This window comes from Panthera tigris, chromosome B2 (genome assembly GCF_018350195.1).
Source record: "Panthera tigris isolate Pti1 chromosome B2, P.tigris_Pti1_mat1.1, whole genome shotgun sequence".
Taxonomy (NCBI): domain Eukaryota; kingdom Metazoa; phylum Chordata; class Mammalia; order Carnivora; family Felidae; genus Panthera; species Panthera tigris.
This window is the reverse complement of record NC_056664.1, coordinates 58,254,369-58,268,977: the sequence shown is the minus strand read 5'-3', so window position 1 is coordinate 58,268,977 and position 14,609 is coordinate 58,254,369. Positions and strand designations below refer to the sequence as shown.

The following is a 14,609-nucleotide window of genomic DNA, read 5'->3' as shown; positions in this document are numbered from 1 at the left end:
CCTATGATTCTGATGTTGTTCCTTTTTATGAGTCACTGATTTCTCTAATTCTTAAATCATGCTCTTTTGCCTTCATCTCCCTCTTTTTTTCTGCTTCATTATTCTCTCTAAGTTTGTCCTCTGTATCACTGATCTCTGTTCTGCCTTATCCATCTTTGCTGCCGCTGCCTCTATCCATGATTGCAGCTCAGTCATAGCATTTTTAATTTCATTCTGACTAGTTTTTACTTCTTTTATCTCTGCAGAAAGGGATTCTAATCTATTTTTGCCTCCAGCTAGTATTCTTATCATCATGATTCTTATTTCTGGTTCAGACATCTTGCTTGTCTCTGTGTTGGTTAAATCCCTGGCTGTCATTTCTTTGTGCTCTTTGTTTTTCAGTGAATTCCTTCATTTTGTCATTTTGAAGGGATAAAAGTAATTAATGAGGTAGAAAAATTTAAATTAAAAAAATCAAATTAAAAAAATATTAAAATTAAAAGGTAAAAACACTCACACACACAAAAATCAAATAGGTGAGCTAGATACTAGGTGTGTTTTGGTCTAGGTGTCGGAAGTGGTTTGACAGAACAGAGAAAGAAAAGGGGGGGGGGAGAAAATAAAGGAAATCGTTTGAGAATTTGAAAAAGCAAGTACGTTGAAGTAGACTAAAATGAGATGATGTGGGTAAAATAGAATTTGAAAAAATATACACAAAAGTAAAGAATATAGTAGAAAAAAACTAAGAAAAATATTTTTAATAAAAATTAAAAATAAATATGAATTTTTTCTTTTTCTGTATTCAGGAAAGAAAGAAAGAGAAAAAAGACTTAAAAAAAGAAAGAAAACAAGGAAATCGTTTGAAAATTTTAAAAAGTGAATACACTGTAGTAGACTAAAATAAAATGATGGAAGTAAAATAGAATTTGAAAAAAATTACATAATAGCAAAAAAATAGTAAAAAATTAAATAAAAATATTTTAATAGATATTGAAGGTAAAAAAGAAGTTTTTCTCTTTCCACAATCAAGAAAAAGAAAAGAAATGAAAAAGAGAAAAAAGGAAAAAGAATGAGAAAAAAGAAATAAAAAGGAAATTGTTTGAAAATTTGAAAAGGTGAATACACTGATGTAGACTAGAATAAAATGATGGAAGTAAAATAGAATGTGAAAAAAATTACAGAAAAGTAAAAAATATAGTAATAAAAATTAAAGAATATTTTTAATAAAAATTGAAAATAAAAAGGATTTTTTTCTTTTTCTGTATTCAAGAAAAAGTGTAAAAGAGAAAAAGAAAAAAAAAAGAAAGAAAATTGCATAAATGAACTTTCTCACAGATTGAAATAGGACTGAAATTACTTCGTTTTCCCCTAGAAGTCAGTCTTTGTAGAGCTTTATAGTCCATAAACTAAACCGGCTATGAGACTTGTGTTCTTGAAGAGTGAGGTTGGCCCATTTGGGCAGGGCTTAGCGTAATGGCTCCGCTCTCCACTAGATGGTGCTGCTATCTTACTGGGGTGTATTGCTGTGCTGGTAGGTGCCTATGCTCATGTGCGGGAGCAGTGAAAATTGCGCCACATAGCTACCCAGTCTGTTTTCCCGGATCAGCAATCGTGCACCCATCCTCTGTCTTCAGGTTTCGTCCACTCCTGCTTTTTCACTCTCCGTGACCAGGCCCCAGACAGTACCTGTCTCCCAATTTTTGTCTCAGATGCTGCTGTTTTCCCCGGCCCTTTACTTCTGAAGGACTGCGGCTTTGACCCGTTCCACTGCTCTGCAGGAAGGTCTCACCGAGCAATGGCCAAATGAGCAATGGCCGAACGTCGGCTGCACCCAGGGAGGCGTGCTAGACCCTGCTGCTGCCGGTGCCCTGAGACTGCGGCCAGGTGCCAGCCCGCCCAGAAAAAGTTCATGAGATAGTGTAGCAGCAGCATTTCAGGGATAATGGAAAATCACAACACACATCTGGCACCAGGTTTCACCCTTATTGACCTTGTTCCAGCACCAGCAAATGTGGCGGTTCTCTGGGGTCTGCTGGGACCAGGTGGCCTCAAAAGGCTCTACCAAGTGTCCTTCCAGCAGTGGAAATGCTTTTCCCCGTGTGGCCCGAGAACCTCCAGGACCCCACTGTGCTCCTGGGGATTCACCCTTCCCACCAGAGCACCGCCAGGTATCAAGCTGTGGAGTTGTAGACTCTGCGCTCCCCTTGTTAACAGTCTTAATGGAATTTAAACCTTCTCCTTTCTCCTTTCTCCCTTTTTAGTTTAGTCCCTGCGGCTGTTTCCAATTTTCCACTTTCTCTCCAGCTGCTTTTGGGGAGGGGTGCTTTTCCCTTTTTCTCCCCCCGACACCATCTCCGTCCTCTCTCCACCCACAGAAGAGGCTCCCTTCCCTCCATGGCTTCTTTCTCTCCAAATTCACCTCTCCATGCCGTGTACCTGCTGAATTCTGTGGTTCAGGTTGTACAGATTGTTGTGTTAATCCTCCAATCAGTTTTCTAGGTGTGCAGGATGGTTTAATGTTGGTCTGGCTGTATTTCATGGACGCAAGACACACAAAAAAGTTCCATGCTGTTCTGCCATCTTGGCTCCCTCCAAAATTGACTTAGTTTTAAAGTGTACTTCCCACTTAAGTAAATTGTGGAATTAGGCATATGGAGAATAGTAGAAATAATATTATTTAGAAAATTTTTCATTTTTTTCCATGCAGCTCTGTATTAAAAATAATAACGAGTACAGATGAGTTTACTATGAAGCTAATTGATTTGACCTTCAGGGACCTTCACCTAGAAGTTGTTCTTCCAAGTTACTGTACCTGATTTTTATTTATGATTTTGCATTTTTATTATTATTGTCATTATTGCATTTTTTATTATTAAAGAAGAACCCCCAAATTTTATAAGCTGAACAGGTTTCTTGTTTCTAATCAGGAACATTTATTTTCTACTCTATCTTTGTTCACAGCTTGGGCCGAGGGACTGGTTGGTCTGCTTTGTTTTCCCGCAGTGTTTCTCTTTGATATGTTAGATTGCTTCACAGAACCTAAATCAGTCTTGATGTCAGAATGTCTCTGTGCATAACCTGGAGGGTATGAGGTAAACAAAATCTTTAAATTTAATCAAGACCCTGGATTTAGGGCCCATTCAAATGAAGAATAAAACTTTGAGCTTTTCATTGATCTCCTTGGTGGAGTTCCTGGTGGATTTGTCAGAAATAAGAGAAACATGCATTGCAAAATGTCACACATTTTGTTCACAGCCCCAGGACTCTGTAAAGTGCTTCCATTTGTCAGCTGCCAGTCACATAATTGTAGGTCTTTTAATCTTACTTTTTTTTTTGAATTATTAAAGAAAGATTTCAAGTGCTCAAGATATATTTCCTCTCTATAGAAATATAATTTGGCCTACTAAAGGCATTAAAAGACTGGTTCTCTTCTGATTGCTACCAAATACAAAAAATTACAATTTAGTGAAATTCAACAAAATTTAACTAAATGTCATTTTATTTATATGAGGTGCTTTTCAAAATGTATTTATGATATTTATCTTCAGAGGTCATAATAAAATTATGTAACGATCAGTTTGATAAAAGCACGCAAGCACACCCTAATGTTTCTGCACCACATGTCATCCCTTACTTATCAGAGGTGAAGTCTGGATAGTCAGTAGAGAGCCTGGGTCAGCCAAGAAATATGAGTCACATTGGGTGGTTAAAATACATGGATTTTCTTTTTTTTAGTTTTTTAAAAAAATTTTATTTATTTTTGAGAGAGAGGGTGAGAGAGAGACAGAGTGCAAGTGGGGAAGGAATAGAGAGAGAGGGAGACACTGAATCTGAAGCAATCTAGGCTGAGCTGTCAGCACAGGGCCTGATGTGGGGCTTGAACTCACAAACTGCAAGTTCATGACCTGAGCTGAAGTCGGACGCTTAACCAACTGAGGCAACACTACATGTACTTTTCAATATTTTGACACTAGTCATGTGTCAGTATATCCCATTGAGTATCAGCCATGTTTATCTAAAATGAAATTGTCACATATTCAAATTTTAATCATATCAAGATATTCTTTCTTAGTTATTTTTTTCTTATTTTCATTAAATGTAAACACAAGTAGCCTAAAATACAATTCTTTTTACAAAATCGCTTTCTTCTCCAAACTTATTTTTTATGGCTCTTTTATAATATTCGGTCTTGTCTACTGAAGTACTTTCTTTGTTATGTAAAGATTTTGATATGCATATAAGATAAAATAAGAATTTGATGTTGAAGTAGATTGAATAAGGTATGCAGAATCAGAAACAAAGAGTTGTATGCAATTATCTCTATATATAATAAACCATAAAGTTAATCCTAATGATCTCAGTTGTTAGCCTTATGAGTTGGAAGATGGAGTGCAACAGTCTGCTGATACTCAGTAACACACACTAACTGCATGTAGGCTATTCTGGGCACTCATTCAGACTAGCCTCCAATAATCATTCTTAAAGTGTGTCCTCCAAGGTATATATGTGTGAATTTCATAAGTTCTGACAATATTTTAACATGTTCGTTTCAGTCAATGCCTGAGATAATAAATGATTATCTATACATTAGAACAGGACTCTGACTTATCTCTCTCACTTTGTTATGAATATTAACACTTTCTCTTGTCTGATATCTTCCACTTTTAATCTGTCCTCATATGCCTATTTGCATTTACATATACACTACATACCTTCACCTTGAACAACTTCTCACTTTTCCAAAGCTCTCAACATAGTTGCCTAATTAAATACATGGCTCATTTCACATGCTTCTTGACTTCTTCATTTGATATGATCTAAAAACAATAAGGGAGCAACATACATGAATTGGAATATTGTTTTTGCTTGTCTTAGCAATTCTGTGAAGGGTACTTTGAATCTCCTCTTTAAAAGTTCCTCCTAATGGTGTAGTAATTGTTTTTATGACTTTTCCAATGAACTATGAAGTACTCTAATGTCAGGCCACATTCCTATGGTAATGAAGTCTAAGAGAGAGAAGCTTTCATTTAATCCTGGCCTGATATTGAAGAGTTGCCTCCATTCTTTTCATAAAAGAGGTATAAAAAGATAAGGAGAGACAAGATACAAATGAGCATCATTATCATCATCATTTTTATCATCAAATATTTATTGATACTTGTCCTATGCCCAAAGCTCTAAGGACTACTATAATGAATTTTAAAATTCCTCGCCCAATCTTGGGCTAGTTATAGATAGAAAAAGAAAGCATCAGTAAAATTTCTTGAGAGAGCTTTTGAAAATAAACATGGGTTAAACATCATCTCCATAAAATCTTTCCTCACAACGAGAACAGTAGCAAAATGATTGTTAACTAAATGCTTAATCCATCCTTGTTTAATCCAATACCTAATATGTTAGTACTTTTATTCGGAAGTTCAACATATAGTACTGTAGGGCATCTCTTGAGATCAACATATAAAATCTAATTATACTTGTTTTATGGCATTTGAAGGTTCAAACTTTAAAATCACATAATTTTATTTTTGCATTAATGATATATGTTTTGCTAATAACTATAATTTATTTACCTTCAACACTTTTTTTATTTTTTCTAACCAAATATTGTGAAGGAAAAGTTCATTTCCTAGAAAAATGTTCCTAAGTCTGGCTTCCCAAAAATGAAACTGAGATTTACATGCAGGGAACTTCTTGAGGATATTTTCAACAACAGTACCTGTTAGAGAGAAACAAGAGTAGGACTGGGAAAGAAAGATGTTGAACTAACAGGTAGTTATAACAGAAGCCTCAGTTAATCACCCAGGCATGCTGAAGCATCCTTCAGAGTTGACCCAAATTGAGTCACTCTCATACACCATATAACAACCAGTGAGAGAGCCCAAACTTGAGCAAGGCAATTCCCTTTGCCAAGGAAAATTCAATTCATGGGGAAGAATTCACATCCAAACTCTTGGAAAGCAACACCTCCAGCAGCAGGAGACATGAGTTCCTTTATTTTGAACAAAGATCTGGGATGCTCATTACTTCATATACCACAGTCAACCACAACTACTTTCAAAAATAAATATACTTCATCTGAAAAATGTTTCCCATAAATTCTGATGTGTCTGGTTTTTTTCTGAGTAAATATACAAGAGGGTGATGACTGGAAAGAACTATAACTTCTGCCACTGAAGCAGTTTTTGATACTATAGCTGATATACATCTTCCTGTTCTCTGCAATTTCTATTACTCTCATCCTTATTTGGTAAAATGTGCTAGTTAGTGGTTTGCCTGGTGGAGTAATCTAGAATGTTATGCCTGAGTTCTGATCTCTTAGTAAAGCTGTTGGTGCTGTGTTTGTCTATTTACTGACAACATTGGACAAAGAAGTACCAACATACTATACTTAAAACAATTGGAAATATATTTACCAAACTAATCCAAATGGTTATCTCTGGGAAATAAGACTATAGAAGACTTTATTTCATACGTGCTTAAATTAGTTATTTATAATTGTCATACTTTTTTGGTTAAAATTAATATTATAATGAACTAAAGTTGCAAAACCAATTCACAGTCTCTCGTGCATTTTTCAGTGCAAACAAAGAAGAATAGGGGCGCTTGGGTGACTCAGTCGGTCAAGTGTCTGACTCTTGATCTCAGCTCAGGTCTTGATCTCTTGGATTGGTTCCTAAGATTGAGCCCTGCTGTAAGCACAGAGCCTGCTAGGGATTCTCTCTCTCCTCTCTCTCAGCCCTCCCCCCTCCCCCCGCACCGCTTCTGTCTCTCTAAGTTAAATAAATAAATAAATAAATAAATAAATAAATAAATAAATGCCTAGATGTGTCCATTTGAATTTTCAAAGTCATTGATTACTAAGTCCATTGATTATGTGAGTATTGTGTTTCTGCATTAATTTATCAGGTCATTCATATGTATCATCCTATTATGTCTGTTGTAATCATTTTCAAAATGTCATCATAATTTGGATATTTTCAACATTAGATGAGCGGACTGATCATTGACAACATGAGAAGTTTTGTTTTTGGAATTTTATATGAAGTAAAAATAAGTAGATATGATCTCTGTCCTCAATAATTAAGTATGGAATATAAGACAATAATTCAAATAAGTATACTTTAAGGATAATCTGATAAAAATTGTTAGCTAATTTTTGTTAGGCAATATTTAAAAAAAAACATTTAAAAATGAGTTAGGATTTTAAGAGGGCCTGGGTAAAATCACACTTCCAATAAGCAGATAAGGGTATAACATTCCAGGCAGAACTATCAGGGTGTAAACATAGATATAAGAAAATATAATATTTAATTCTAATCTAGTTTGATGAAAACAGTGATTCATAACATCTGCCTGTGCTTTGGAAATATCTGGAGAGATGTTTTTGAGAATACAGCTTGTCAGACATACTCCCCAGAGATTCAAATATGGGAATTTATATATATATTTTTTAACTCCACAGATAATTCTATTAGGTTTCTAAACTAGGGTACTAGAGTAGTTATTAGCATCAGAGGAATGGTAAGCAAGGCGATTGACCCAGAGAAAATAGTTTTAGGCTAAAAATACTACGTTTATTTCAGGAGACACTAAAGTGATGGTTAAGTATTTTGTTAGGATAACATAAATGAAAAGGATTAGGAATCAGAAAAGCCATTTTGGAAAACTTGTCCAACATGTAAGACTGACCAGTTGGAGAAAGTTGGGTGAAGAGGGCTTAGAGAGAAAGTAAGACAAGGAATACAGACTTGAGAAAAGTTTGTTAGATAGATAGATGACAGATACATAGATGACAGATGATAGATAGATAGATAGATGATAGATATTTGCATATATTATTTCTGTTATAACATTGTCTATGCATACAAATATTTTACTGATCACATTTCTCAGTTCATATACTTTAATGGCTTATTTCTCTAAAGGATTCTTTAATTTCTACTGTGAAAATGTTCAGTACAGAGGCACATGTTGAGACAGTCTGGTAAAGAAGGTTTTGACACAGACAGGGGCATGGGAAATCTTCCAAATTCCACAAGTTATCATATACTCTGCTTAGAAAAGGAGTTGTCTATGCTATTAATGAAATAAAGGACTCTACTGTTTTTGAGGACTCTAATATTTGAAAATATTCCAAATATAAACTTGTCTGTTGTGGATATGTTTGCCAAAATTAAAACATTTCTTTCCAAAGAAATAATATTGATAATATGGGTTGTATGTTAAAAGCACTTAAACTTCACTGGGCAGAAGATGTGTGGCATGAAATGCTATAAATGATTTTAAATAAGATCTAGTATATTCACAAATACACAAATCTTTATCTAGAACTGTATGGAAACCTATTACATCTGAAAGTTTATTCTTACTAAAAATATTTTTCAGGGAATAAAATGACTTTAAAGCTGGGAGGCTCTGGCACAGAGAGCAAACTTTTTTTTTAATGTGATCCCAACTATGTGCTGTCAACCATCAATGTTAGTAAATTTGTTTTCTTAGTTTCTTAATTTTGTATGTATACCATTTACTCCTGGTTTATGCAACTCTATTGCATTTATAGCTTTCTATAACCACTGAATCACTCCTTTGCCTGTCCAACTTTTTAAAAAAGATAGCATAGTCTAAAAAGTAAGTCTAGAAATATTGTTAGCTGAAAAAAAAAACAGATTAAGAATCAACCTGTGATCCCAAGAAAAAGAAATAAGTAAAATCCTATAAAATTCTCATTTTTTCTTAATATTTAAAAACTATATAATCTTTTGGTCTCTTTAGAGATATATTGATATTTCGTAACTATAGAACTATTATTCTAAGATATATTTTGTGGCTTTCTAAGCCCCAAAGCAGACAGCAAGATAGCAGAAAAGAAAAGAAGTTAGGCGTAGCAAAAAAAAAAAAAAATTGTGATGTTTCTTCTCTGGTCAAATGAAACCCATAATGTTCTCATTAAATTACTTGGAAAATTTTTGTTACACTGTGATGGAGACATGCTGTGAAAGTACATACCAGGTCAACGAGAACTAAGTATGGAAGGAGTCCAGAACTATGACTGACCCCAAATAGATAGATGCTCAATAAATCTGTGTTGGATACATTGAAGAGTAGTAGGAAGTATCTGGCATATAAGGCAAAGTAGGCAAAGAACTAAGACTGAGATTTTGAGCAAGCCTTAGGTAATGCCTAACAAATACTAATAATATTTCTTTTTGATTTGCTTGGATTCATGGAGACAATGTCAAAGCATTCAGATTCGAATACTGTAAAGAAAATAAATGAACCTACTGTTATAATAATAGTTACTATAAACACCATTTCTTTTCTTCTTCATGCTGCTAGAAATGTATATGTACTCTCTGTAAGTCTCCCAACTATGCTACAATGTAGATATTTTGATCCATAGTTTGAAGATGACTAATTTAAAGTTTGGATGGGTTGACAATTATGTTTTGTTGCTTTTTTTTTTTTTTGGTTATTTTTCATTTCTTGAACATAATAATGTTTTTCCATTTATGGTGGTAATATACAATTTCTGTTTTTGGCTTTATTATGCTATAATTGACAAAATTGTAAGATTATTTAAAGTGCACAACATGATGATTTGATACATGTGTACATTATAAAGGGATTCTCCCATGTAGTTAATTAACACCTCAGAACTTTTATCTGTTTTTAAGAGAATATTTCTCTCTTAACATGTTTGAAATTATACAATACAATATTATCAACTATAGTCACCATGTTATTATACATTAGATCCTGAGAGCTTATTCATCTTATAGCTGAAAGTTTGTGTGATTTTACCAACCTCTTCCTATTTCCTCTACACCCAGCCCCTGACAACTGCTTTTCTTCCTTTTCTGTGGGCTTGACTCTTTCTTTCTTTTCTTTCTTTCTTTTTCTTTCTTTCTTTCTTTCTTCTGTGGGCTTGACCCTTCCTTCCTTCCTTTCTTTCTTTCTTTCTTTCTTTCTTTCTTTCTTTCTTTCTTTCTTTCTTTCTTCTTTTTCTTTCTTCCTTTCTTTTATTTCTGTCTGTCTTTCTGTCTTTCTCTCTTTCTTTTAAATTCCACATGTAAGTGATACGGTACAATATTTGTCTTTGTCTGATTTACTTCACTTAGCTTACTGCCCTGAAAGTTCATGTTGTCACAAACAACAGTATTTCCTTCTTTCTCAATGTTGGTAATTATGTATGGGAGATCATTTTAAACCAAAGTCTAACACTCTCCACACCTTTATTACTTTTTAACTTGTCATGAATTCTTCTCTGTTTGAAGGTAGGGCAAAATGGAGATTCCATTAAATAATTCCCCCCGACTGCACAGATAAGACATGCCTTTCAGGCACACACCTCAGAGACATCACTTTATTCCAGATTCTGATTCTCACCATTCCAAGGACTGACAGTTTCCCCAGATTCACAAGAACTGTTTTGTTCTTGTTTGGGAAGAGTCAAAGACTTCTGAGGGAAAAGGAAAACAAAAATGATGTGTAAAGCAAAATATAAATACACACACGCACACTCCACAATGAATTGAAGGAAGGAAGCATTGAACTAGACAGACAAAATTCATGCCATCTTGGAGTTAAGCTTGTAACGGGAAAAGTAGACAAAAATAAAAACATAAATGAACATATTTTTATTTGCCATTGGGGAAAATATTAAAATTAGGATAACAGTGATTGTGAATACGGAAGGGGATGCAGTTTTATCTAGTGTAGTCAACTAGGCCTCACTGAGAAAATGGCATTTCAATAAACACCTGAAGAAAGTGAAGGAATGAATTGTGTGAAATCTAGGAAAAGAGAGGGCCAGGAGGAGGAACAAAGTCTTTGAGGAGACATAAGTTCAGTGTAACTACAGCATAGTAGTCAAGGGTAAGGATAGAATATAATGAACTAAAGAGGTGAAAAGAGGGCACAATCTATACGGTGCTGAAGGATTATGGTGTTAAAAATGAAAAAAAAAATTGCTTACAGGGACAAGAGTGTCCAAGTCAGCTAATCATTACATTCTTATTCTCTCTGGAAGTTACTTAGGAAGTCAAATTAATACTATAATTGCTAAATAAAACGGTAGGGGAATGAAAAATTCCTAAGATGATGTTGATGATGTTGCTAAACTGAATTTGAGACATACTTGCCCTCTCTACAGAGAATAATTCAACAGCAGAGAGTAGTATCTTCTATCAAGTCTCCTGCTCTAAATAGTGCTAGATGCATCCTGCCAAATTCCCTTTTATCATTTTACCCCTTGCGCCACACTTTTCTGGTGAATTGAACATCTCTTGTTAACTGAAATTTTTGTCACCGATTCTGCCAATATTCTACATAGTCCTACAGAGACACTTTTTACTTGTCATGTTAATTAGAAAGATACCTCTGGAAACACCAAGTCACTTGTTTTATACAATGTAGTTGTGATTTTTTGCCAAGAAAATGATATTTATTTTGTGTTAAATATGTATCAGGCCCTGGACTAGTTGTTTTAAATACATAGTTTTACTTGATCATCTCAATAAACCTGTGATGTCCTAATCAATGACTAATGTGTCTTCACTAAAATTACTATTGTTATAAATATCTGTTCTTTTCCATTGTGGAAGACCGCTAATGCCTATTCCACTTACGATAGGGTTTCTCATGTGACTTGGCAAATGAAATGTAGGTGGGAGATTTAAGAACCAGTATGTGTTTGCCAAGTGCCTTTTCCCTGTCCCACGATGATGACAATGTCCCAGGTAGGAGATGTTCCATTAACCTGGGGCCCAGAATGAAGATAATGTAAAGTGGGTATGCTCCCCTTGGTCATGGAGCTGTGTGACATGAGCCACTGAGATTTAAGAAAGGGGGTCCAATCCGTTTTTGGTTTTATTATTAATAACCTAATGTGCTCTATAATGCTTATGTAATCCATATTCTGAACCTAAGTTTTTATAGTCCTTTTAAATATGGCTGCAGATTTGACCAATTTACACACATTATTTTTATAACATCATTAATATCCAAAGTTCTATATAGGTAATAACATTTATGATAAAAAAAAAGTAACCACTATGTAATAGAATTTTGACTTGAAAACTGACAATCTTCTATATATGGTATATATGCCATATATATAGATATATATAGATATGTATATAGATATATATGATTAGATAACTTGAATAGATAATTCTACTATTATATAGATATAGATATAGATATAGATATAGATATAGATATAGATATAGATATAGATATATAGTAAAGTTAAGTTATAATATCACTTTGTGAAATGGCTGCCTATCTGCCAATAGTCAACTTTTTTCCTGATATGCAAACAAATGCTGAGATATCTAACTCACCTAGAATGTACGCTTTCAAACTATTTATCTGAATTTTCTCAGATGCCTTTTCTCCACAAACATCAAAGCTTTCTTGATCCTCTTTTTCAGACATGGACTCAATTACTTCATTTCTTAAATTCCCAAAGCACTCAGTTTCCTGTCTCATTAGGACAGACACCATACTGTTGCATATTAAGATGTGGTGTGATGGTATAACATAGTGGCTAACAGCAGGCACTCTGCCATTTACTAGCTGTGAGATCTTGCGCTTTATTTTCTTATTCTCTAAAGTGGGAAGACCAATTTCCATGTCAAAAAATTATTATAGTTTAAATGAGTTGATCTATATAAGTTCTCAACAGTACCTGGCACAAAGTAAGTTCTCCAAGTATCAGTTATTTATTATTATTATTATTATTATTATTATTCTCTTCATTGTAATAAACTTATTTACTTATAACCTTCTCTTTATTTCCAGCTAGCTTATTTACAACTATCTGTTTATAAGCATTATGATAACTACGTGTTTAATAAGCTTATCTTTATTCTCAGCTAAATATTATGTTTCTGGATATTAGAGACAATTTTAATTGGAACTGTTAAAAGATAAACTGAGGCATATTAAAAATTTTGAGAGCTACTTTGCCCCAAAATTGATTCAAATGGGCAGCATCCATTTAATACATAGAATGGAGCAGAGGAGCTGTACAAAATGAAAGACTTTTATGGCCTAAAGGGAGCAGAAACTAGGAAGTTATTCTAGGCAGGAAAGCAGGTTGATTATTGCACTCATTAGGGCATGACAGAGGTCTTTCAGGCAGACTACCTAACTAGTGCAGATCAGGTGATTCCTGACTGACTGGTTTAAGATTCCTTTTCTAGGAGAGCTGAAACTGTAATTAAGTCTTGGTTTGGTGACATGACTCTATTTGGGGTCTATTGTCTTGTTTTTAACAGTGTCTATTGTATTACTCAGCACAGTAGCTTATGCACGTATCATAGTAGTTGCAGAATCGTCCATTTAAACTAATGATCACAAGCATAATTCCAGGAGACTGATTTGAATCTCAGTCTACTGTTATGGCCTGTGTGACTTGAAAACATTATTAAAACTCTCCAAACCCTTGTTTACTCACCAGTGAGCTAGAGTTAATGATATCTGCCTCCTGGTTAGATGACCATTAACTGAGGTAATATGTGTAAAAGCTTCAGCGCAGGGCCTGATGCATCAACAAGTGCTCAATCAATGGTAGCTAGGTGCTCAGTAGGGATGGACACAATGACTAAAAGATTATTCCAACCATTTTCACCTTGTCTCTCTACTTTCTCCTAGTATCTCTCACACGTAAAACCTAAAATAGAATCTAGCTTTCCATTAAGCTTTGTTTATGTTGTTCTCCAGATGTTTTCTAATTATAAATATTGCCTCTGACATCACGTTTCTGGATTAACAGGGTCACTCTCTTTTCTTGTTTTGTTGTGTTTTTTTTTTCCTTTTTTTTTTTTTTGTTTGGTGCCCCTAGTTGATCACAGAGATAACTCATGGTAGGTGCTTAATAAATATTTAAAACTTGGCCTTTGAAAACACTAGATATTTCACCAAAATTAGGTTGCATTTAGAAATCTCAGACAGTCCATTAACAGATTCACCAAGACCAAATTTAGAAAAATTCAAGCTCTTTCTTAACTTGTGTTGGTAAGAAATGTTAAACTGTCAAGAATCATTATTAAAAAAAAACTATGATTACTATTTACAGTGACAGCTTGTGCTTTGTTTTTCTCATTTACATTAAATTAGTAGTGTGCAAGTTCATAGACCTCTAAACATGTTTAACCTTGAAAAATGTTTTTCCTTTGCTACAATGTGTCAAATTACCTTTATGGAGACGGAGTCTTCGTTTCTTGGTGACATTTACCATAAGGAACAAACTTTTGAGTTTTGCATTTAAATGGTCTCATGTTTTGTCTTGTCTCTTCTGTTGTAGGCATCAATTGTAATGAAGTAAATATAGATGAAGGTCTATCAAAGCCCTGTCTCCATTATGGAGCTGGCACTGACGGCATCAATCATTGTACCTGTGACTGCAAGAGTAGCTTTTCTGGAACACACTGTGAAGCAAATGCAAATGATTGCCTCTCAAATCCTTGTCTACATGGAAGGTTGCTATTTTTATTTTTCTATTATTAAATCCGAAAGTAAATTTAACTCACAATATTTAAGACTTAATGTCAAGGGAAAGTTGATAAAGATAATTTTAATTACGCTCTTTCATAAAACAAGAGCTAAGCACAGTTAAGATGACA

At 34.2% G+C, this 14,609-nt stretch overlaps 1 protein-coding gene across 1 annotated transcript in view; it reads left to right on the top strand.

Moving 5' to 3' along the window:
• The window catches only part of EYS (eyes shut homolog), a 1,764,056-nt gene that overhangs the window by 763,290 nt on the left and 986,157 nt on the right, over window positions 1–14,609 (top strand). Inside the window, 1 exon segment of the mRNA XM_042986616.1 lies at window positions 14,291–14,465. Coding sequence (XP_042842550.1) covers window positions 14,291–14,465 — 175 coding nt within the window.